Source organism: Pseudomyrmex gracilis, unplaced genomic scaffold (genome assembly GCF_002006095.1).
Source record: "Pseudomyrmex gracilis isolate BER0280 unplaced genomic scaffold, ASM200609v1 scaffold_83, whole genome shotgun sequence".
NCBI lineage: Eukaryota > Metazoa > Arthropoda > Insecta > Hymenoptera > Formicidae > Pseudomyrmex > Pseudomyrmex gracilis.
The window spans coordinates 575,917-600,268 of NW_018020667.1; the positions used below are offsets into that span (position 1 = coordinate 575,917).

At 38.6% G+C, this 24,352-nt stretch overlaps 3 protein-coding genes across 6 annotated transcripts in view; 1 reads left to right on the forward strand and 2 right to left on the reverse strand.

Annotated features, from left to right (window-relative positions):
- Positions 1-2,430: 2,430 nt before the first annotated feature.
- LOC109855217 (xenotropic and polytropic retrovirus receptor 1 homolog) lies at positions 2,431-8,446 on the reverse strand. Its single transcript, XM_020429173.1, has 10 exons — positions 8,043-8,446; positions 7,790-7,898; positions 7,479-7,632; positions 7,132-7,376; positions 6,574-6,835; positions 6,114-6,481; positions 5,691-6,033; positions 5,414-5,583; positions 5,204-5,337; positions 2,431-5,109 (listed from the first exon to the last, which is right to left on the reverse strand). Exons 2-10 carry the CDS (start codon positions 7,856-7,858, stop codon positions 4,848-4,850), a joined length of 2,007 nt encoding a protein of 668 aa, XP_020284762.1. The 5' UTR covers positions 7,859-7,898; positions 8,043-8,446; the 3' UTR covers positions 2,431-4,847.
- Positions 8,447-9,654: 1,208 nt separating this feature from the next.
- Positions 9,655-13,665, forward strand: LOC109855187 (putative serine protease K12H4.7). 3 transcript variants are annotated; one of them, XM_020429102.1, is made up of 9 exons: positions 9,655-9,913; positions 10,639-10,884; positions 10,972-11,153; positions 11,252-11,487; positions 11,562-11,697; positions 11,768-12,084; positions 12,168-12,303; positions 12,384-12,553; positions 12,633-13,665. In XM_020429102.1, exons 2-9 carry the CDS (start codon positions 10,684-10,686, stop codon positions 12,740-12,742), a joined length of 1,488 nt encoding a protein of 495 aa, XP_020284691.1. In that variant the 5' UTR covers positions 9,655-9,913; positions 10,639-10,683; the 3' UTR covers positions 12,743-13,665. The 3 variants fall into 3 exon arrangements, with proteins under 3 accessions (XP_020284691.1, XP_020284694.1, XP_020284692.1); XM_020429105.1 differs by lacking the exon at positions 9,655-9,913 and adding an exon at positions 10,233-10,361; XM_020429103.1 differs by lacking the exon at positions 9,655-9,913 and adding an exon at positions 10,358-10,431.
- Positions 13,666-14,144: 479 nt separating this feature from the next.
- Positions 14,145-24,352, reverse strand: part of LOC109855186 — a 25,569-nt gene continuing 15,361 nt past the window's right edge. Inside the window, exons 3-11 of one of the 2 annotated variants that reach the window (XM_020429100.1) lie at positions 23,072-23,284; positions 19,231-19,460; positions 18,890-19,101; positions 18,532-18,746; positions 18,175-18,372; positions 17,968-18,084; positions 17,589-17,873; positions 16,945-17,431; positions 14,145-14,937 (exon numbers count right to left, since the gene is read on the reverse strand). In XM_020429100.1, coding sequence (XP_020284689.1) covers positions 14,538-14,937; positions 16,945-17,431; positions 17,589-17,873; positions 17,968-18,084; positions 18,175-18,372; positions 18,532-18,746; positions 18,890-19,101; positions 19,231-19,460; positions 23,072-23,284 — 2,357 coding nt within the window. In that variant the 3' untranslated portion in view covers positions 14,145-14,537. Of the gene's footprint in view, positions 14,938-16,944; positions 17,432-17,588; positions 17,874-17,967; positions 18,085-18,174; positions 18,373-18,531; positions 18,747-18,889; positions 19,102-19,230; positions 19,461-21,382; positions 21,604-23,071; positions 23,285-24,352 lie in introns of those variants that run through there. The other variant, XM_020429101.1, reaches the window with a different exon arrangement.

The window sequence follows — 24,352 nt, forward strand, 5'->3', positions numbered from 1 at the left end:
AGAACCGTTGCGCAAATTAACGCTGCGTGTATTTTACTGCAGCGTTTTTGTTTGTTTGATTTTTTTTTTTTAATAATATATACGCGAGAAAACTTTTCTTACAAATGTGCGTATATAGATGTCAGATAGAAAAAGAACGACGACTCAATTCGAGATTTGTATCAAAGAATGTTGAATTGTTCGGAAAGTTCGTGGTGTGCGCGCGCGATTTCTCGCGCGTGAGAAAATTTCGTTATTTTCCGACACTCTCGCATGTAATTTTTATAGAAAAAGAAAGATTGTTCGGAAAGATTTAAAAATTCATTGGAAGTAGCTTCAAATTAAATAACAAAAAATAGGCTCGGAACCAAACCATCTGTGACGCGGTTATCTTTCATACGTATGTACATAGGTTACACGCTTTGGAGACGTGCCGGTTTCTCTGGTTGATGGTAGCTACGAACTTTTCGAACAAGCCAATGTGTATACGCGTTTTGCCACACGTAGAATATTACGATTTCTCGCGGAGACACACGTCGAGAGATGAATGTTCGCTTCATGTGCTCTGTTTTACTCTCGTATGTTGATGTAAGTTTAAGTGTCGAACTCGAGTGGTGCAATAGCGGCGGACGAGCGGAATCGGCGATCGAGTACTCTGGCGTTAAAATCGTGTACGAAAGGTAAAAAAAAAGAAGAAAAACGTTTTCTGAAGTTTCTGCTCTAAAATCGATCGTCCGACCCGATTCGTCCGTTCGCACGTATCGATATACATATTAAGTAAGAATATCTATAATAGTTTTTTTTTTTTTTTTACGACACGATACGCGTGAGCGAAAACTCGATCGTCGGGAATCTGTGACGGGGGGGACAAGGAGCTTTGCCCCCTCCTCCCGAAGTGTCCGCGTACGTTTTCGAAGGAGCACCATAGTTCTGTTTTAAGTTGAACTTGAATGGGACTCACGCGCGCAAAGAGAATCACACAATTTGCACTCTGAAATATATCAAAAAAATTGATGATGTTTAACCGGGATCACGGTCTAACATGTGTATTAATTTTTAAGCCCCCGAAATTAGACTTTCTAGATTTTACTGTGAAAGATATACATATATATATATATACACATAATGTAAAACAATTGTTTATAAGAGACGGAAAGATGCACAATGGAGGATTTCATCAATAATCCGGGGGTCGACGAAACATCGGGATTAGATAGAGTTTGCTTTATGTTCTTTTTTTTTTTGTTTTTACTGAGATTTGTAAATATATATTAATTATAGTATTACAAAAAATAAAAAAAAAAACAAAACAAATTCGTTAGGGCGTGTATGTGAAAAAGAACAAATGGACGTCGCTTTACATCGTCGAGCAAATTATTCGAGCGTTACTTTCTGTTTTTTCTATTTTTACTTAACCGCGTTGATGCGCGCCAAAAGAGCACACACAATTCCAGATGTTGTTATTATCCCTATCCCGCCCTTCGGAATCGTCAGAGTTGATTTTCTTCCTCGCGCTTGACACAACATTCTTTACGCGTTCCCCTACGAGGGAAAAGCGTATTACTTGTCTCGTTTTGTAAGTACAAAAAGTGAATGAGAAAGAGCGACAGAAGAGAACGGATGTCTATAACACACGCTTGTATATTCGCCCATTCTTGGGATGCGCATGAACGCGGTTGTTACACGGTATACTTCTTACACGTCCTTAGATGAGCTAAGGGGATCCAGTGCTAAAAGTTTATTTTATGTTGTTTTATCTTTATGATAAACGGATTGTGTTGTATGTAGTAGTGACGCCGATTGTTATCGATGCGTTTTGCGACAAATATTGTACAGTATATATATTATATATATATATAATATATATTATATATATTATATATATATATGTTTTCACACATTTCTCTTATTACATATGTATACTGCGTTCGATTGTTGATCGGTACGTTTATGACACGCAACGTTACAATAATTGATTGTTATATCGTCATTAATATATATATATATATAATATACACTAGTACATTAATAAAATAAAAATAAAAATTGCTGCTCGATGTTTTTCACTTGCGTGTATCAGTACAATAGCAATTTTTTTGTTTCACCATCTTCTCCTGTGTTTGTAAAAAAACACAAGTGATTTTGTGTGTTTTTACTTTTTAGTTATTTCCTTTCTCTCAATTGACATCAACATACACACGCGCAAGGTCTTTTAGAATTTTAGTTTAAGAGGGTTCTGGACCTTCCTGTTATACCAATCGAATAATAAATACAAAATGCAATCTAAAATACAAATTACTCGTTCGATTGGTATAACAAGGTCTAGGATTCTCTTAAGTAAGTTTCAACGATCAACTCGGCTTTTATCCAACGGTAAGTGATTTACATTGTGTTATTTACATTGTATAATACAAGTAATATTAACAAATTATAAATAAAAAAAAATATATACATATATATATACACAAAAATCTGCGAGATAAATAATTCCAATAATAATTTACTGCTCTTGAAAAAACCGAGAGAACAAAGAAGCAATTGCTGCCGTGTTATTATCTTGTTACATAATATGGTAAATGTCAAATTGCTCGACCGTGAGATCAATCTCAGTTATTCTAATGACAAAGGAATCTACGAATTTAAACAAAGAACTGACGAAACTCCGTTTACACACATACGTTTATCAAGTAATTTATTCTCCCATTTTCTTTCAATTGCTAAAATGTTTTGTAAAAGAAAATTATTTTATTTTAACACATTAACTTTTATATAATAAATGTTAGAATGTTTTAAAATAACGAGAAAATGATCACTTCTTACAATTGAATAATCACTTTATTACAATATCATATTATGTACATGGTAGTAATAATATATGTAATAACACATGTAGTAACATTGTAAACCGTTATGTGAGGATGACGTCAAATTATACCTTAAATATGTATTATATACATGAATTACAAAAATATTAAACGTTAACGCCCATCTTAGGCAACAGCCGTCTCTGATTACTTAGAGAAAAACTTTTATATAAAATGATCGTAATCATACATATATTGGAATGAATTAATAAAAAATATGTAAAAAGAGAGAGGATTTGTGTCTGAAAGTTTTTTCTAGTGACAATTGACTGAAGTAATTACATATATCTGTATATAAAAACAATATAATACATGTATATATTTCACATAAGAAATATATAAACAAAATAAATTATATTGAATTTACATATATATACTTGCATAAAACTTTCGTTTGAACAAAAACCGCAATATATATAGAAAATACAGTTGTTGCTTTTAAAGTATTACTTATCGTGATAAATATTATATATATAATATATATATTATGATTTTTATATATTATATATAGAGTCTGTTGTTTTATTTCTTATACTAATATTAAATATTGTACACATATATATCTACATATTTGTTATATACAAATCCTATTCCTTTAAATAAGTTTACATTCACTATTATTTTCGATTAAGTGTGTCTCACAAGAAATTATTCACTCTCTTCTCCAGCAAAATACCTATTTCATATTCTATTTTCTTTTTCTACTTTCTTTCTTTATTTTCTTTCGGCTTTTATCTCTATTTCTCTCTCTCTTTCTCTCTCTCTCTCTCTTTCTCTCTCTTTCGTTCTTTCTATATATTACATTTCTCTCTTTGAATCTACAAGCTATAAAATTCATAGACTACTTAACTATTTGAGCTGTTTATTATGCAAGTGATGTAATTCCAAAAAATATCGATAATATTCCCAACACTCTTATGTCGAGACAAACTTATTTTTAATTAGCCAGACTGTTGATGTTTTTCGTAAGTACACCACTCTCTTAAAATAAACAGCTCACTCATACAAAAATTTATAACTTGCTGCTTGCGTGTTGGAAGACCTTTGATAGAAACTATAGATTAAGGATTATATTGCATCCGATTACTCTCAATCTAAACAAGTTGGCAAAAAATAATCGCTTAAAATGTATAATAATAATTGATCCACAAAACTTGTCATAACAAGATAAATGTAGCATTAATTGAATACTACATTTATCTTGTTATGACAAGTTTGTGAATCAATTATGAATTAAAACTTGCGTGTAAGTAATCATGAGATAAGTATATATAGTTGCTTTCAAAAATGTAAATTAAAACCACACGTTAATTTAAAAAATTCGAAAACTCCCGGCGCTCTCTCTTTCTAAAATATTCAATGGAAAATTAGTTTTTGGATTGGTGTAGTTTACATCTTGTATGTATGAAACTATGCTACACACATTCTACTACAATCTTAGATATCATATCGTTTTTTGTATTCGTCATGGAAATATTAAAAGATATAAAACTTAAAAAAAAGATAAAATTAATGAGAGCAGTCGAAAAAAATATATAATTAGCAATAGCACAAATGTGTTGCTAAGTTTTAATCGTCAATAATGGTAATTCATCACTAGTCTTCAATTATACAAAATACTATGTTCTGTAAATATTTATAGCACGTATATTAACACGTGCATTTAAAAGCTTCAGCATGACAACGACGAAACTTTGAGCGATCTCCCGACTGCTCTCTTTATCTTTTTCTACAAGTTATCTTTAATTAATTATTACATATTTACTTTTTTATAGGCGGTGAGACAACAATCGGGAGTTTAAATTTTTTAAATTAATTTTGTTATTAAGTAAGTTGTTTTTTTATACGCGAGAGTAACTCGAAAGGCACTGTAACAGTTCTACCAAAAAACAAAAAAAAACACATGTCAACTTGCGGAGTGCGAGTTAGCTTCGTTGTCTAAGTACGAAATGCTTTCAATACTGTAACAACAATAGTTGTTACGTAAAAAAATCTAAACTACCCTTAACTGGCATTCGATGTATCCATGTCTATGATTTCGTCTCTGAGCAACGCTCGTTTATCTTCTTTAGAATTGTTTTGCTTTTTACCTCCAATTCTGCGCTTGCCTCTGTTAAGTACACCGTTTTCGTCATCCATCATGCGCAAAATTTGCGTTTGATCGGAACTATCTATGGGCGCGATCGATATATCGCGAACGGCACGGAATTTACCGCAGTTGTTCAAATGTTCGTTCTCCAGTCGGAAAAAGTTCCATACAAATCGTCTGGTTTGCACACGGAGAAACAAAGAGAGAATAAAAAGAAAAAAAAATAACACAATATTTACTTCCAGATAAGTTCAACAAAAATTGTAATTACCTGAAGACCTCGAGTGGCGCTAATATGCTAGTCATCATATTACCATCGAGATATCCCCATTCGACGATAATAAAATTAGCGATCCATATAAAGCGCAGTATAAAGTCTTCTATTATTGCAAAGTAATAAAAATGCTAAAATCGAATAATATGCAATGCGTTAAATATGAAATCTGATTGATTCATTTGTTACGTGCCGTATTTTACTTACAGCTGCAGAGTACACCGTTTCTTCGCGTAAAAAACGATTTTCGCCGGCATTACTATCTAAAAGACCCCAATCCATCTTGAGGTCCCATGTGTATGAATATATCGAATTAATAAGGCAACTGCACAGCCAGAACCACAGCCACGGATTCTCCCATCGGTTTGAAAATTCCGCTAGAGAGAAATATTATTTTATTGAGAATTCAAGTCTCCAAAATAAAACTGCAGAAATTGCGTCCCGCAATTTTTTTATCTCTATTCCGTAATTTAAGATACTTTACTTTTATGATAATTGTACAAAACGTTAGCTGTTACGACAAGGAATGTTGTGGAATATTTTCCGGCGTTAGCCAAGTGCGGAAACGCCTCTTTAGTGTCTCGGTATCGGCGAACGCATTGCGCAAAGCGAAACCACGCCGGCAGACAGTTCACAATAGGTCTGATAATAAAAGAATCCGACGTGCACTGAGTAGACTCGTTGGCTCTCAACCAATCGCCATTTGTTAAATAAAAGCACACCGTAAAGTGTAAGTCCAGGAATACGGTCGCCATACTGTTGAATTGATCCGCCAGCCAGAAATCGGCAAAATTGACATACGCAAACGGCGATATCAACACACGTCCCTGAAATAACGTACAATGAATTGCGTTCAATTTTTCATTCGCGTAATAAATAAAATAAAGTTTTAGCACCGTATATTTACTATAATCTTCAACAGCCAGAAACGAGCCTCGTGACGAAACATCTTGACTGGATTTAATAGGAACGCTAACATAATGCAGACCAATGTTAACGGATTCACATATGGTGGAATGCTTAGACTAACACTGTATATGAAACTCAACAAACTAAGCGCCCAAATAACACCGAGGATAGAGGACAGTTCCATGAGATGCTGCTCCGAAAGATGATTCCTTGGATCCAATTCGAATATCAAAACGTGATTGACACCGGAGGATCTCCATCCATAGACATTCACTCCAATAGACAATAAAAACAAGACAATAAGCAAGGGACCACGATACAATCTGAATGCTAGCTGCAGATTCTGTCCGCTATCGTGAAAAAGAGCTAAAAATAACAATATCTTTTATAAAATAATTGCAAGTATGTACATGTGTATGTTGAGCAATTACTAACACACAACATTCAACACAATATACCTGAAAGTACAACTGCTACGACTAGAATAAGGAAACTGCCCGAAAATAAACCGAGTTTGAAAGTGGTCCATGGACTCTGGTGTTCGCCCAGTGGCGGTACACGAAGACGTTTCATGGCGCGTTGCCGGTCGCCACCCTCGAGATCGTTGGTCACAGTGGCTTCTGTTTCCTGTATCAACTTGTCTATGTCCCTGTTCACATAGAAATGAGACGTTTCTACGCACTCCACTCTCCATTTTGAGCCAGCGTCAACCGATAACAGCTAAAAAAATGTCAATTGCACAAATATTTATCGCATCACAGAAATCACGGTGTTTGTTACATATCGGTAAAGCCACACATTACAAAGACAATTACTAGCTTTTTTATGCGAGTATACAGGAAATACAGGACTTTGTACAGAGGTTGTTTCTTGCACCATTAGTTTGCAGCTACAAAGATAATGCAACAATAACATAATATTAAGACACATTTTGATTCTTAAAATTACACAAGCTGAAACTAATAAGCATGAAATCACAAAAAGCACAATACCATTGTTTTACTCTAGAAAAATACCTTGTCGTGTTTTTTTAGAATCTTGCGAAATCCAGTATAATTAAGATTCTGATAGTTCTGAAGAAGAATTAGGGAAAGATAAAATTCTGAGAACGCCAGTTTCAGATCCCTGAGCTTTCTTGTAGGCAAACTTGGTTTTGCACTGGTCTTTCCTTTATTCTTCCCACTTCCCTGTTGTAGTTCCAGAGCACTTTTTAATTCAGTTTGCAGAGCCGCATATTTCCGTGTGGCTTCTGCCAATTTTTCTGTACAATAAATAGACAATATGATTATCATAATTAATATTTGTAATATTTGTATGATTAAAAATGATCATAAGGCGTATTCAATAGCAAGAAAACTCTTACCTGAATAAAATGTGTTAATCTTTTTTAATTCACGATCACAGAATGTAAAAAATACCTCATCAAATGATTTAAAGTGGCGTGATATTACTTCGGGCTCTACACTTTCACTCGAGGGTGCTTCCTCGACCGCAGTGTAGAGCATTGCTTTCATTTCCTAGAAAAAATTATCAAGAGGACATTGAAAACCAAATCTATATATAACAATAATTAAACTGTTGATAAGTTAGTTTGATTTTATGCATTTTCTTACAATATTTACAATACAGAATATAATATTCTCTGAGAGAATGGATATTTAAATTTTACTGTACCTCATAGCTAATGTACTGCTTACGCCATTCAGGTGTAATATGTGCAGACAAGTGTTCTGCAAATTTCATATTTACAGATTTCCTGATGTGCAATCACACACTGATTAATCTAAGCAAAAATATATAAACATACAATTTAAGAAAATTGATGAGCAGGTAAATAAAAAAAAAATCTTCCGATACAAGAATTATGATAGAATTACGATAGAATTACGATAGAAGAATTAATTCCTGCACTCTCTCTTATACGTACACATAGAAAACATTCACTGTCTAATCTCAATCTAACTCAGTCAAGTTGAACATTGTTGAGCATAGAACCAAGATCGAACTCAAATTTAAACTCCTAAATAAGGTTATGACGACGACGTATAAATACGATCTCGTGATACACTTCGCGAGCGAACTTTGTCGGCCGCGGCTTGATCAAACGCTCTTATCCGCTGTTTCTTTATCTGCCGTTCCCTGACGGCGCGTGTGCCGATAAATATTTAATCGCAAGATAAAATTATTTTGTTTTCGCTTCGCAAGAAAAGGAGTTTGCAATTTATAGCGGGAGAAAGAAAGGATGTGCAAGAGATTCTACAAGTAAACGACGTTATCATGAGTTATGTTATGTTAATTGAACAACTTATTGAGCTAATCGGAGTTAACTCAAGTTCTCAGAATTGAATGAACACTTTTCGCATATCCCACGAGCGAAAGAATGTTTTCAACACGTGCGCGTCTGTCGCGCGACGTCAAGTTCTGCAAATAAAATTAATAAAATATAAACTCAAGATTAAATCTTTGTCGAAACTGGAAAGAAATCGAGAAACGCATCTTATATCTAAAAAAATTTTTTAAATGCTAAGTGAATACTTACTGATCTTATTGTTGAATTTGTGTATACACGGTCGATTGTTTCTTGAAAAACAAAATACGTTCTGTTTCATACATGTAAATATATATATTTACACTTTTATTTATCATTAGATCTACTTTATATCTATCTCATTGTCAAACTTATCATATATTAGATCAACTCATATCTGTTCAGATCTGCTTCGATCTAAGTACATAGATAATAGATCTGAATAGATAATATAGTACATCTGACATTGAGTAGATAACCGGCCTCGGGGTAATCTCGTGGCCTAAGTGCGAGGGCTGGGATATGTTAAGCAAAAGGGAACGAACAAACGCAAGAAATGCAGGAATAGCAGGAATTGAAAGAAGTCGAGAAAGTGGAAAATGAGAAGGGGGAAGAAAACCTCGGGTTTTAGGCGGAATATCGAAAAAGTAAACCTGGTTACTGCTAGAGCTCGTCAAGACGCGTCGAACCATGGGGTCGTTTTCTCGATTTTGACAATTTTTCACTTACGCTGTACTGGGCGAAAAAAACTTTCAAACGCGTAAATCGATGGGTTTTAGACGGAATATCAAAAAATAAAACTTTTTTTGATAAAAAAAAAGCTTTTTACTGGAAACTGATCTTTTGTAACATATATTATTGATGATAATAATTAGTTGGTAATGATGTGTTGTTGTTGTAAACAGTAATACTTGATGTTGTACAGAAAAACTTGAGTAATAAGAATTCCGAATTTTTCTTGAGGATTCTTCTAGCATCATTCTTCTGGAATGTCTGATATTTTGTGTTAGGTACAAAAAGATTCTTTTGGGTCTCTACGGGTCCCCCAAGATGCGACAAATATCGGACAGCCGATATATCGATGTATATACATACACTTGTAAAGACCTTTAAGTCTGTATACCGACGCACGTGCACGTAACACGGAATAGAACCATCTCCATGTTTGGACATTGCATACGTATCGACAAGTCGCTCATGGACATCGCTACGTAGTTTTTTCAATGCGCACCACCCGTGGACATGCGCTAGTTTACGAGGCAGAAAAAAAGTGATTACGCACCAAAAACCAAATACCCACTAGCATGGACATAATCAAAGAGATCATATAAGTAATGACCTCTTACGTATTTTTTTCTTTGATAAGTGAGAAAGAGCAAATAACTGATAATTTCTTTTAATTTTGTGTTCGGAGTGAAAACATTTTATATTTGTATTTTGAACGAGCAGTTTATAGGTTGATATCTGAAACATCTAATTTATAAGAAAAGGTAAGATAGTTTAATAAATGGAATTAGAATAGTTTTACATAAAACTATCTTAGTAACTTAAGAGAGAGAAAAAAAGAAATTAATAATGTATATTTATAAAATTATAAAATATAGGTACATTACAAGTAAATGTATTTGTATTATTTTTAACAACATTGTTAAATAAACTTTGGAGTTTAATCTGAAAAAAAAAAATATGGGATTATTGTTATCAGTACGATATAATACTTTAATAAGCGATACGAATTATAATTCATTGTTCATTGGTCACATGTATATGAGTACATGATGTCAAAAAGATTTGAATAAGCTTTGTTTACAAGTTATCTCTCATCAGAGTTTAGTCTTGTTTTTACAAGTATAAAGTTTCTCTCAAGAAAATCGATCCAAACGTGTGAAATATGTTTCTGTTTTAATAGTGTAAAAGTGACTGTAATCTACTAAAAAAGTAAATTTGACTTTCATATATGATAATATTTACATGCACACAATAATTTAAGTTTACATAAATAATTTAAGTAAGTATTAATTTAATTTAATAATTTGAAGTGAAAGTATTATATGACACAAATTGGCTGTGCAAAAGTGTTGCTAAGTATAATATATAAAATTTATAAATAATAATATACATATATATATGTATAAAATGTTATTTTTAATTCATTATATAATTTGATAAACAAGATGTATTCAATACAGAATTTATAGATTTTCTGTTTTTTTAGTTTAAAAACAAGAAAGAAAAAAATAAGATATAAACATACTTCAATATGAGATTCCTATTGTTACTATCCATTGTGCTTGGCATTGTAACTATTAGCACAGCATGGCGTTTTCTCTTGAGAGGTCGAAGTAAATATGCTTATTCAAGAGAATTAAATTTGTCTTCTGAAAAAGATCTGCCTAAAGAACAATGGTTCATGCAGTATTTAGATCACTTCAATCCAGCTGATCATCGTACGTGGAAGCAGGTAATATAAAAATATGTAACTAAACATCTTGATATATAATTTCACAGGTAGATTTGCATTTGAGTTGTTGCTTATTTTCTTTCGCAGAAATATTTTGTAAATATCGAGTTTTATAAAGTTGGTGGTCCAGTATTTTTGCTTATTGGAGGTGAAGGTGCAGCAGACGCTGAAATGATGGTGAATGCTCAGTGGGTGGAATATGCTAAAGAATTTCAAGCAATGTGTTTTTACGTGGAGCATCGCTTTTATGGAAAAAGCCATCCTACTGCGTATGTAAAATACAAACAATTTATATATAAGTACAGAAGAAGATACGGATAAGAGAAAGATACGGTTCTGAAAAAATATGTTATCTTTGAACTTGCAGAGATCTTAGCGTGAAGAACTTGATGTATTTACATTCTGACCTAGCATTGGCGGATTTGGCTTATTTCATTCAAAGTAATAATATTGATTACAAATTACCAAACGAAACAAAATGGATTGTATTCGGAGGATCATACGCCGGATCTCTATCCGCTTGGATGCGTGTCAAATATCCTCACTTGGTTCACGGTGCTGTGTCCACCAGTGGACCGTTGCTTGCAAAAATCGACTTTCAAGGTAGCTCTATTTTAGCTCGAATAATTTTAGCGCAATGTAATATATAGATTTAAACGACTATCTCTGTCTCACAGAATACTTCAGTGTTGTCGCTGATGTTCTGAAAAAATCATCCCAAAAGTGTTTAGATACATTAGCCGAAGCGAACAAACAAGTTCATATATTATTACATCATGTTGCCGGTCAACAAAGAATACAGAAACTGTTCAAGTAAGTTTTCTAAAATATGCATTGATTGTGAGATATATATGCTGTTTTCTTATAAACTTACAATCTGCAGATTGTGCGATCCGATTGATCCTGGACATACAAAGAAAACTGACATTCTCAATTTGTACGAGACACTGGCAGGTAATGTAGCCGGCATTGTGCAGTACAACAAAGACAATCGTCCACGTTCTCCTACTCGAAACATAACAGTGGACGACGTATGCAATATATTAGTAGATGAAACAATAAGACTACCAGTTGAAAGACTTGCCCTTGTAAACAACATGATATTAAACGCCACCAAGGAGAAGTGCTTGGATTATAGATACGGCAAAATGATTCGTGAACTTCGAAATATCACTTGGACCAGCGAACAAGCAGAAGGAGGTAATTATGTATACAAGTCTATAAATTTTAAATTGCTTTAATGTAGGGTGTGATAATAGCAAAATTGTTAATGATATTTGCAGGACGTCAATGGGTGTATCAAACTTGCACCGAATTCGGATTCTTTCAAACGTCAACTGCCCAACCTACTTTATTCCCCAATAATTCGTTCCCAGTGGACTTTTTCGTGCAACAATGCGTTGATATCTTTGGGCCTAGGTTTGTTTTCTTCGAACTTACATATTTCCAGATAATAATTCAGAACTGAAGAAAACACTAAGAAGTAATATCTGTTTTAGATACAACCTGGACTTATTGAAATTAGCTGTCTCTCAAACAAATATCTTATATGGTGCGTTAAACATACAAGCGACAAATGTTGTATTTGTGCACGGTTCTGATGATCCTTGGCATGTGCTGGGTGTCACACATTCTTCCAATCCGCAAGCACCTGCCATTCTTATCAACGGTAAGTGAAAGCAGCACAAAATTTTGTTTATTAAAAATGATCGAAAAAATACATACATGATTTATCAATTTGTTTGAAGGCACCGCTCATTGTGCGGACATGTATGCTCCGACTGAACAAGATATGCCTCAATTGAAAGATGCTAAAATGCAGATAAGAGACCTAATCGAGCAATGGCTAAAAAATTAAAGCTCTCTTTAATGTGCGTAATTTACATGAATGTGATATAATGTATACTATGTGTTGATAAACTATATATTTTCAAGATCTAGCAGAGCAAGCAGCAACTCTTGTAAGATTTTCCGCTAAATATCTAGCGATTTACAATCTCTCAATTATTTTTACTAAATAGTCACGCGTCATGTATTTTCTATCAAAGTACAATTACGCTTAATAAGCGCAGTGTATTACGCTGAAAACGAAGTAATTTGAAAAGAGTTAACCATTCGAGCTGTTGGAAACGCGAGCTGCTTACTAAGCGCTGACCTCTGCTGGAATCTTCTACGCTATGATTTACAAACAGGTAAACCAGGATTTTATGATGTGTGGCAGTATAATTTTATATTCTTTCTTCGTTTGAAATATTCACGCAAAACAAAACAACACATAGATTTGTGTAAGAGTTTATATAAATATGTACGTTTATTTTTATAGTCAATATAACGTGACAAGTTAAACCTAAACGATATTTGTTTATTTATAAATCTATTGTATCCATCATTACGTACCATGTTTGAATGACAAAATTGCTTGCTAGAATGAAACAAGTTTGCCCCAAATGGCACTATCGTAATTTATTACAATAAATAAAACTTACGTGAAAAAACATACATGTGTGTGTGTGTATATGTGTGTGTATGTGTGTGTTTACTGAATTGTTTAAAGACATTGCCATTTATTTTCCCGTAAAGTCTACAAACTTTTCGAACAATTCAGTATAAAATCGCTCCGCATGTGTGTGTGATTACTTCGATCAATAAATAAAAACCGTGTAATTTGTTGCAAAAAGCTTATTGTATAATTTTTCAACGATCATAAACGGTTAATATTGTAAGTAACGCGACTTAAGTAATGCAGTATGTCTATAACAAATATAATATATATGAACTTGACAGTATCATTGAAATAATGTAGCTATTAACATACGCAGATATTCACACGAGAAACGGCATTCGCGACACTCATATACAAGATTAATTAGCGATCATATACATGATGAGCTTTGTGATTTATACAGATCACAAAGCGAACAATACAATAATAATTCCTTTCTATTTTCGCGAATGGATAACGTCGGCCTTTCCTTAACGATACCTAAGCAGTATCCCCCGATGTTTTCTGGAAACATAGTAATCTGTTTTTAAAGCGAGGCCAAAGTACCCATACGTATCGATGAATTGTCAATTTTGCCGACTCTGTCCTTCCAAATGTGATGTGTAACAAAATTACGTAAAACACCTTCGATCTAGCAATAACTTACCGTTACAAGCACGCACGTCTGTTCGATCGTTATTTATATGTTATTTTTTTTTTTTGCTTTTTGGCATGTTCTCTGACCAGCTTCTCCTACAGTTTTTTTTTTTTTTTTTTTTTTTTTTTTTACAGTGATGAGCGATATCGTATATTTATTATTCTTAAACTACGATGTATATAATATTTACATTTGACGTGACGGAGAGACTCTGATGATAAATAACTTACTTAGACGCAACAGAACAAAAGTATATGTAGAATCTATTTTGGCTATTTTCTCTCGGTTTTTTTTTCTTTGTGCAAGAGACGTTCATCCCCGGGTTACAGCTTCATGATGAAAGATTCGCTTAGCTCCCTCGTCAGGGAAGAGTTTTCTATCCGCGACAGTGGTAAGCATTTTACGTACATAATTTTCCTAATCCCTCGATCATCGCAATCGCCGATAATACGGGATTACAGTTACAGAAGTCGTTTCGCAGTTTTGTCCTTCCTTGTTTTTTTATTTTTTTTTTTAGTATCTGTGGTGGGGCTGCGACTGTCTCCAATCGGGGGTCCCGCTACCATGATGATGGTGGTGATGATGATGATGACGCTTCTTGTCCGAGACGCTGGCGTGCTTACTGGACGGATAAGCGGCGACGTCGCTGACAACCAACTCCGAACCGTCGCGTTCGGTGTTGTTGTTGCTTCGGAAGTTTTCCCGGTATCCTGGTTCATCCAGGGTCTCCTTGCGACGGAGCGGCGGATGGCTGGTCTTGTGCCCAGCGGACACGTGCAGATTCTCCCAAGCCTGACGATAGTAACGATTCAGACCGCCCCGGCTCTCCGAGGAACTGCTGTCGAAACTGGCGACGGTGTTGCAATCCGGCGACGCACGATGACGATAGTGCTTGCTGCTTCTTCCGCGATTTCTGCGGTCAAGAACGAGACACGGACGTTAATAATTGGCCCCAACACGTTCAGTTGTTTGTGTAATGTAATTACGAGTAATTTCATTAAGAACAGCATCAAACGTATATATATAAATAAATTGCAGCGAGAAGACAGACAAGCGTTAGCGTGCAGGAAGAGAGTAGCTGGACCGAGCGGAAAAATTTCGTGCGAATCATTTACTCATTCGTATATGTACAATATATATATGTGTATTATATATATGTATATTATATATATATTAATACTTCTATGTTATATATATTAATGTGCGTTTTTGTAGGCTCAAAAAGTAGAAATGTATATATAAGATAAACAGAAATCGCAAGAAACAACCTTTGTTATATGCTATGACAAGCGTTTTTCAAGGCACTATAATCAAGATAAGAGTGAAGAGATGGAAAGAAGAACGAGTGTGTGTATTAAAGTCTAATAACGAAAATATAACACGCGAGGACAAAATACTTAGAGCGGTCCACTCTCAAATATGCGGCGAGAAACACGTTTGCCTAAGAAGTATAAGAGATCCCTCTACACACTTACATTACAAAGCCGTTTTCTTATCTCGTGTATTTATCGCAATGCGTGTGAACAAAAGAAACGAGCTACTCCCGTTTGAGAAGAAAGTGCTCAAAAATAGAAACCTTGAAATCCTTGCTCTCGTTTACCTTGACTAGTATCGGTCGCGAGGGTGGCGCGTGGTGGTTGGTGGTGGTACGTGATGATGGTTGATGTGGTGGGCGGTGGTTGCGTGGAGGGTGGTTGGGGTGGTAGTGGTGGTTGCGGGCTTGTTTTTACTTATGGGAACGCTTTGCACTTTCTTTCTTTCTTTTCTCCTCGCTCTTTCTCAGTGGCGGGGGGAAAGGGGGAGTGAGAGGGAGGAGCGACGACGGCGGTATCTACAGAGATGGGTTTGAGAAGTAGCCGGCGCGATGCGCCGCCGATAGACTAAAGGAGTAAGGATGATCGCTGCCGCGGCGTACCGTGAGGTCGCGGCGCCCCAGGTGCTGGTCGGGGAAGGGCAGCGCGAGTAGCGTATACCAACGCGAGGGCATTCCGGCGTCGCCCCTCCCAAGGCCACCACTACCGCCACCCCTTAGCGCACCAACCCCACCGAGCCCCCTGCGGCGCCTTCCTCGGACGCTGCCGCTGCCGCTAACCACCAATGGACTCAGTGTTAATTAATAGTCGTCGTGGTGGGCCAGATAGTCTATCTTTTTTTTTTTTGTTACAGATTAGATTATCCTCGCACTAATGTTTCTCAACTTTACGGTCACGATTATTTCGTCGGTTATTTTTATTCGCATCTTTTTGTTGGCTACTCTCATAGAGAGGAGAAATTGCATTGTTAAATTAAATGATTCTTTTTTTCCCGAATGGCTGTGTGACTCGCATTGAGAACCATTGGCACGAACGAATTGAAGAGAATTATTCTCATTACGGAGTAATCAGGAAGTAAATAAGTCGTTGGCAAAAGCGTACGTTTGAGACAAGTTCGGCCGAAATTACAGGCTAAATTTACAGTAAGCTCAATGATCAATGAATGAAAGAGAACGTAAAATATAGTATTATTCCTTTTTCCCGCGGTCCTATTCAGAATAGAGCACCGCGGGATGTTAGGGGACTCGTTTGTTACATCAAGACTCACGTAATCCGAAAGGAACATGTACACGCGATTCAACAAGCAAAAAATCTCAATTTTTTTTTAAGAGAAAATCACAGATCACAATGCAACATGTAACAACAACGTTCATCACAAGTTAGAGGGAAGACAGATGTACAGAGGACAGAAAGTAAGATGAGACAAAATCCAACAACAAGTAAGCGGTACAATGTACAGTCCGGTCGAACGTCGTCGTCCGGTCGTTTATGTATGTATAAATCAGAGTGCGGGCTATGATCAGACGTTAATCATGAAAAAGATACACGCGAGACGAATTGTCGCTCGACGGGTATATAGCTTGACGCGCTTGAGTGGTGTTTTTCACCTGCGTATGAGTATGACGACCGTCGTGATCACAGCGGCGAGGAAGACGAAGCCGCCGAACACTCCGAGAGCAATCACCGCGCCTAGATTGAGCTTGGCCTGATGAGCGCTGCTGGGCAGTTCAGCGCTGTCCACCCGGAACGGACCCGACGGCTCCAACACGGCCGCGCCGATTCCCGCTTGCGCGCGATCCACGCCGCTTCCGGAGATCTCGTTGTCCTGCGGATGATCGCTGCCGGCGTCGTTGTGCACCGACGACGACGCGGGCTTGTTAAGCCCGACGCTCGGCCTCCTCGACACGGTCTCCTTCACCGTGGCTGGTAGTTCCGCCGCGTTGCCGTTCCTAGGCGGATACATCGTGCTGCTGGTGACGACGGTGGACCTGCTCGTTGTGGTTCTGATCCTCGGGGTAAGTTGCGGTCGAATTTTCGGCGTCGTCGAGCGTATTGTTGCCCGCGTAGGAGCAATCACGGTTGTTCGTGATTCTTCTAAGAAAGGATAACGTTTCAAATTCAGCAATAAGTTCATTACATTTGTAGTTACGAATGTATATAAACTTTCTCTTTTTCTTTGTGTTTTATTTTATACAAATTTATGTAAATTTTATTCTATCACATACGTATATAAAATATGAAGATGTGATACCTATGCAGGTTGGCGCGACATGGTCGTACAATCCGGTGGCCAAACAGAGTATTTGACGGAAGCCGACGAGTCGGTAGCCCTTCTCGCACGTGTAGGTGACAATGCTGCCGACCAGGAGACTTTGATTGAAGTTGTTCTTCACCGGAGCACTCTCGTCTTCGTCGATCTCTTCTATTTGGATGTAACTGTGCGGGACCGCGGTCGGTGGGTCGCAGAGTATCGGCTCGCATCGCGGCGGCGGACCGTTCCAACGCTCGTCGATGTCGCAGGTCAACCGGGCGCGTCCTGTGCACACGCGTTCGTAAACATTAGCTTGGGGAGCTCGGGGAAGATATTGGCCGAGATTTTTCGAACGCGTTAACTCGACGGTCCTATTTACCTGTCATTTCGTATCCTTCCTCGCAAGAGTAAAGCACCTGGCTGAGGTAATTGACGGTGTTATTGATGAGCGTGTAGCCGCCGTGTTTTATGCTCGCGGGATAGCCGCACTCGATGCCTGAAACAAACACAGACGCGTTGGCAGCGAGTCATCATCATTGTCATCACGCTCGCGATGATTTTGCCCGACCGTGTTTCCCCTTCTTACTTTTGCACACCGGCGGGAACTCTTTGTAGAAACCGGTGTCGAGACAAGTACGTGTCGCCGGTCCGATAAGAAGACTGCCCGCGTTGCAAGTGTATTCCACCGTCGCACCGACTTCGTACGCGCCTCCGGAAATTCCGGGAGCGATTACCGTCATCGTTGAGTTCGGCGGCTGCTCGGGTCTGCCGCAAGCTCGCGGTTCTGGAGAAGTAAAAAATTACATTACGTTATATTGCACCTGTTGAGTACTGCAGAGACACGCGAATAAGATAAAAAAAATTGATTTAATTTGATTCTCATGAATATAATTACAGTCTCTGAATGAATATGATTATCGCTGATGTGAAAATGTGTGCTTACGATGCTGACAAATGAAGTAAAGTCGAGCCGTGCAAGATATGTCGGACCAAAGCCAGCCCTTGGCACCGTCGTATCTGGCGCAGTCCTCCTGGGTGTTTTGTGTTATGCTCCAGAATGTGATGGCCACCACTTTGTCACTTCCGATCCATCTCCACAACGTCGGATCGTTCTGATCCCTGACCGCGCCCATCCAGTACTGGGTGGATGTGTCGCTTCTTCACGAACGAACAATTAAGTTTTCGTTGATTTATTTTTAGAGATAATCAATCGTATATTTTATTATGTTTGTTTTAAATTAGTTCAATCGTTTGTAAAAATCCAGGTGTGGTCTTTGAGATTTAAATTTTGCGCGCGTTACCTGTGTCGTCTCCACAACTCCCACGAGATGAATCCTTGCAGAGCGGGATTACTCTCGTTCACAAGGGTGCCGCCGCGCGATCGGCAGAAGGCCAGCGCATCCCTGAATCCCAACGGCTGGCGATTGTAAAATATGTAGCACTTGCCGTTGTAGGTCGCGGTTGACCCTGGCGGTTGATCCCGGAATTGGGGACACCTCTCGATCGGCAGCGCCTGCGATCAGTTTTTTGCTTCGATTACTCGTCATCGCATAGAAGAAAAACCAGGATAGGAAAAAAAACGGGGACAGTTTTGTTTGCGTTTCCAAGACAAGTCCCGATTGTTTTTACAGTCATTTTTTACCTGATCGGTGTAGACGAACGCCTCGCACAAGGACAGCTGCACGGGAATGTTGGCTTCCGTAGCTTCCAAGTGCACCGAGACGAAGGCTCCGGGCATTGGCGGGTTACAGGGCAGGAAAAGCGGCTGGCCCTCCTCCAGAGTCCCGGTGAACCGATTGCAAATGGGATTTGTTCCCAGATCCGGTCGATTATTGCCGACACGGACGATGATGGTGCCGGGTCTGTCGTTGCCTGCGCGTACCGATCAAACGAATTGCTCGGTAACTCAAACTTTATTGACAATTTGTTGCATTTCTGCCTCATTTCGGAAAGTATCGATATAATGTTTTTTTTTTTTTTCGCAAATATTCCGCTCGTGAAACGCATCACGGAGCGATTTTACGAGCGAGTGTAATAACGTAGTTTCGCTTGATAAAGAAGAAAATTATAGGTCGAACGATGTCTGGTAATTATTACGACTCTAAGAAACTCTCTGTTTTCGCTCGTGTGTGTAATTAACGGTACATATTTACGATGCGAGACGTTAGCTTAATCTGTGTCAAAATAATAACCGCGCCGCGCGGCTGAGAGACAGACTATATCGTATACATAAATTAAAGACCTCTTGATGGGGCGACTTTCAAGAGACACGTATGCGTAGCGCGCGAAAGCAACTCTCGTCTCTCACGCATAATTTCCCTAGTTTTATCAGGTTTACTCGGTTTTACGATTTGATATTATATTAGTCGTCGACTCTCTCGAATAGCATCAGTACTTTCATTATCTCTCCACAAGTTTAATACACGTGAAAATTAACACGGTTAGTCGCTTTAATTATATATCCACTTTTACTTTTCAATCCTTGCGTTCCTATTATTATTATTGTTTTTTTTTGTTAATGTATTTTTCAAGATTCTCGCGTGAAGAATAACGAGTCAAACTCTGTAACAAACACGGATGTGATACATGTGTATTTTAACGTTATACAAATATAATTCCAGTGAGCCGGTAATTTTGAGCAAAGAAACTGACCTTTAAACTACGGCTCTCATTTTATATTCACGGTTTAGAGAGCGTCGCCGATCGCGAACGCGGTATCTGGACAAATAAAATTTATTTCGAGGGCAAGCGCTACATCTTCTGACCCAGAAATCATCCCGACTGTAACCGGCCACGGACAACCGCCCGTCTGTTCGTAGTCCAAGCAATTACATGCTTTCCAAGTTTTGTTCTCCGCGATGACAATCTCGCGGTTCCGAACTCCACGGCGACTCTTTTCGATCGGGTAAAATTTCGCCTAAGAGATATCTACGCGGCAACACGTACACGAGACGCTCGTACACGAGACTTTCCTATTGCATGCGCGAGCCGTTATTCTGGGGGTCCCCCCCTCTAATGAATGCGTAGACATGTAGCGCATGAGTGGAGACGAGATAAAGGAGAAACTCCAGCATCGCGCGAAGGGATCCAAAGACAATTAGGTCGAATGCTAAGGACCGCGCAACTAAAAACATTTGTTGTCACATTTGCGATTGTATGTGACACAATTATATTTTACAGCTTTGCGTATTATCACCCACGACACACACACTGTTGTTAATTCGAATATTTTCGAATTGAATTTAATTAGAATGTTCGCGTTTAAAAAATATATTTAGACGTACATCCAGCACATAGGCTCGTATTGACTTCTAATTAATTAATGTAATTAAGTTTACTTAATTTATATTTGTACATTATCACGAGCTTTGATATTTGGCATTTTGCAAATATTTTTAAAATAAAAACTAAAAAATAGTTTAAGATCAATGTAAAAAATTAATACACAACAAATTCGAATTGATTTCAATTTAAAAATTTATCCAAAAAATAATTGATTTTCATCTCGAATATACAAATTACTTCTTTGTGAAATTTAAAAACCCATCGCGAAAAGGAGAAGCCGAACTTTCCGCATTCCGTGCAATTATTTTTTTTATTAAAGTTTTCCTTTCAACAACTGGATTATTACGCGCAATTATTATGTTTCTCCGTTTTCAATTTTGTTGCGAAGAAAAATTACACCACACCAAATACGTTTGCAACAAACACATCGTATATACATGGAAAACGTGTAAAAGCGAGTTTGCCTCATTTTGTTACGAGCGCCATAAAAAATGAAGATATTTTACAACCTGAGGGAAAACGAGAAGCGGAGAGCGCGTTTGTTGCCGAAATCGAAACTATTTCATTATTTTTCATCATTCAAGCGCAACGCGTGAAAGCCGCTCTTTCGCGCGGAGAAAGAGACCGAAGTCATTGTAACGCATCGTCCGTTTAATTATGAGCGACCTGCGCGCGCGCGCGATCAGGTTGAAGAACCGCGAGAATATTATCGTCACGTATCTCTCGTCGGTGCCGGGCCGTAACTAAACAGCTGCTTAAAGAGATGGACGGCAAACGCTATTGTTTCCATTCTCGTTCGCGCGCGCGCGCGAGCACAAAGGCCGAACGTCATAATTATCGCGTTTGAATAATTCATTTCGCCCGACGGCGCGCCAGATTGTTGTCCCCCGTTGACGATATGATTCGTTCCCTTCCCTCCGATGTGAAATTACTCCGCGATTAGACGTGTCGTGAGGACGCAATCAAGAAAGAAGATTAAAGCGGAGTCAATTATACTCGCGTAATTCCGAGGATAAATTTCCTTTATCGCTTTCTGACAAACAACGAGCTGGTTATATTCTGTCCGACGAACGACCCGTGAAACGACGAGGAAACGTTTCGAGGAAGGGAACAGTTCGAGAGATCGTTTTCCTCTGGACAACAACGATCTCTCTGTTCCGTTCGCGCGAACCAAAGCGCATCCAGCCATCGACAACGTTATTATCGTTAGTCATTTAACGGTGAAAGTTTCCCTCGTTCGGCTCTGCGAACAACAAAGCGAACGAACTTTCGAAAAAAAACACCGAGATAACGCGCGCGCGGAGAGTACTCTTATTATTAGCGGAGAGAAGCGCGCGGACAGAAAATCAAAGCGCGGAATCTCCGCGAGATAGACGCGTGCCGCATCTCCGTGAAAGCTTCGTGGCACTAATGTTGCGCTCGGATCGAAGACCGTTATTTTCTTCTCTGAGCTGTAAAATGTAAAATTTTACGTTGCGCGATACGAAGATAAGAAGCGAAGCACGGTATCAAATCGAGTATCGCGTAACGCCTCGTATACGCGCTTTTATTCTCGCCCTGTCGGCGAGAAAGAAACCGAATGGCGCGAATCGCGAGTGGTTTCCGGCGTTTTGTGCGACGACGTCGCGGACCAACTTTCAGCTGCTGATCGATGGGAACGACGGGTTCTCGCGTTTCTCGATCGAACGAACGTTGAAAAATGCATGCGGCGTACCGCCGGTGGTTTTCTAACAATTGAAAGTGGAAAGACTCTCACTTTCGTCGGCGCGAGTGAAGAGTTTCTAAGCGATCTCGCATGCGAGAACTCCCCGGCTCTCGACCGGCTCTCGAAACAGACGAAGGAAATGCGAATTTTATGGTCGAGTTTCATGGTTTTTCGCTCGCTAATGACTGTTTTTCTGCATTTCTGTCGTCAATCTCGAGAGAGATATCTCGAATCGCTTTTAAACGTCGAAAGCATTGACGTTGGCAATTTTCTCATCGGCCGATCTCCTCAGAAGCGAATTGCCTCCTGAAATTATTATCCCTCTCGGCCGTTCTATTGTTTCATCGCCGAAGGCGCCGGCCAACTGCGCAATCACTTCGTCATCCCATCATAGACCGCGGTAGTTATCGGCTCGTTCGGGAAAGCGTCGTTGTCGTGCAAAACCTCTCGCAAATGACAGACGCGGTCGACAAATGTCAGAAACGCTACTCACCGCAGCACGATTTACCGAAGTCCAGCCGCACTAGCTGCACCATGTACGGCTCGAGCAGGTTCACGTACCACCAAGGTTTGCGCTCGGGTTTCGTCAGGGTGCAGGTTTGGGGCGTGTAAATCTGACCGCTGCTACCGTCGACCGCGCGTTGCGGAATTCCACCCTCCACGGTGGTGGACTGCATCGGCGCCTTGCCGCCGGCCACGTTCAGAACTGCGACACAAAAGAACAATTGATTCAATCGATACGTCGCTTATTGTATTTGATCGCTTATATTGTATTTCCGAGCGCGTGATCAGCCATTTAATAAGGTGTATACACGTGTAACGATTGTCATGCGGCACCTGTAATAACTTTTGCAAAAGCATTAAGAGGAGACAAAGAGAATAAAAAATGTGTGTCGCGACTGAAAAATCGCGTGATAAAAATCTTCGTACCGTTAACGAAAGAATTGAAAATCTGTCTCGTGTTTTAAGATCGTCGACACATGTCACGCGACCGACTACAGTAAATTTTTCATGTCTGCAATTTCCTCGGAAAAGAATTTGTTTATTTGTTTTTAAAAGGCCGAACGCATCGACGCTCGTCGATTTTCAAGCCGTATATTTTCAGATGCGATAACACGCGACAAGTATATGTGTTTGGTGACGCGGCGATAAAATTCCTCGTGAGCAAAATCGCCGTAACTCAATTGCCGTATATCCATGCGAGAAAAAGAAGGTCGTGAGCCGACGCGCTTGCACGGGTGAATAGCCGTCTGGCACGCAGATGCGAACGACGACGAGGACGACAACGACGACGATGGTCATCCGCGTGGTGGTCGCCAAGTTTTGTGCAGCAAGTGCCATGCGTTTGCCAAGTTGGCGGCCTTGCGGTAGTTTTACTGTACCGTAACGTGAGAATTTTATATCGGCGCCGGTGCCGATGACGGTGCGCGATGAGTGCGCGCGTATATGTGTTAGCCTTCGATGTTAGCCCTCGATTTATTATAATTGCGTCCGATCGGAAATCGGCGACGAGGTATCGGTAGGATGTCCTTCATATTATCTAGGATAAACTAATCAAACGGGTTCTCACGCGAAAGCGAAAGTATATCGGGACTGAGTCATTTGCGATCATTGAAAAACATCGCCCTTTGACGTTTTTTTACGTCATTATTAATTGATATGTATATTTACGTGCTATCCGTACAAAATTGATTAATGTAACTGTGATATGTATAATATATTTAATATATTTAATATATTAAGTAAGTAATAAAATATTATATACATGTTATAT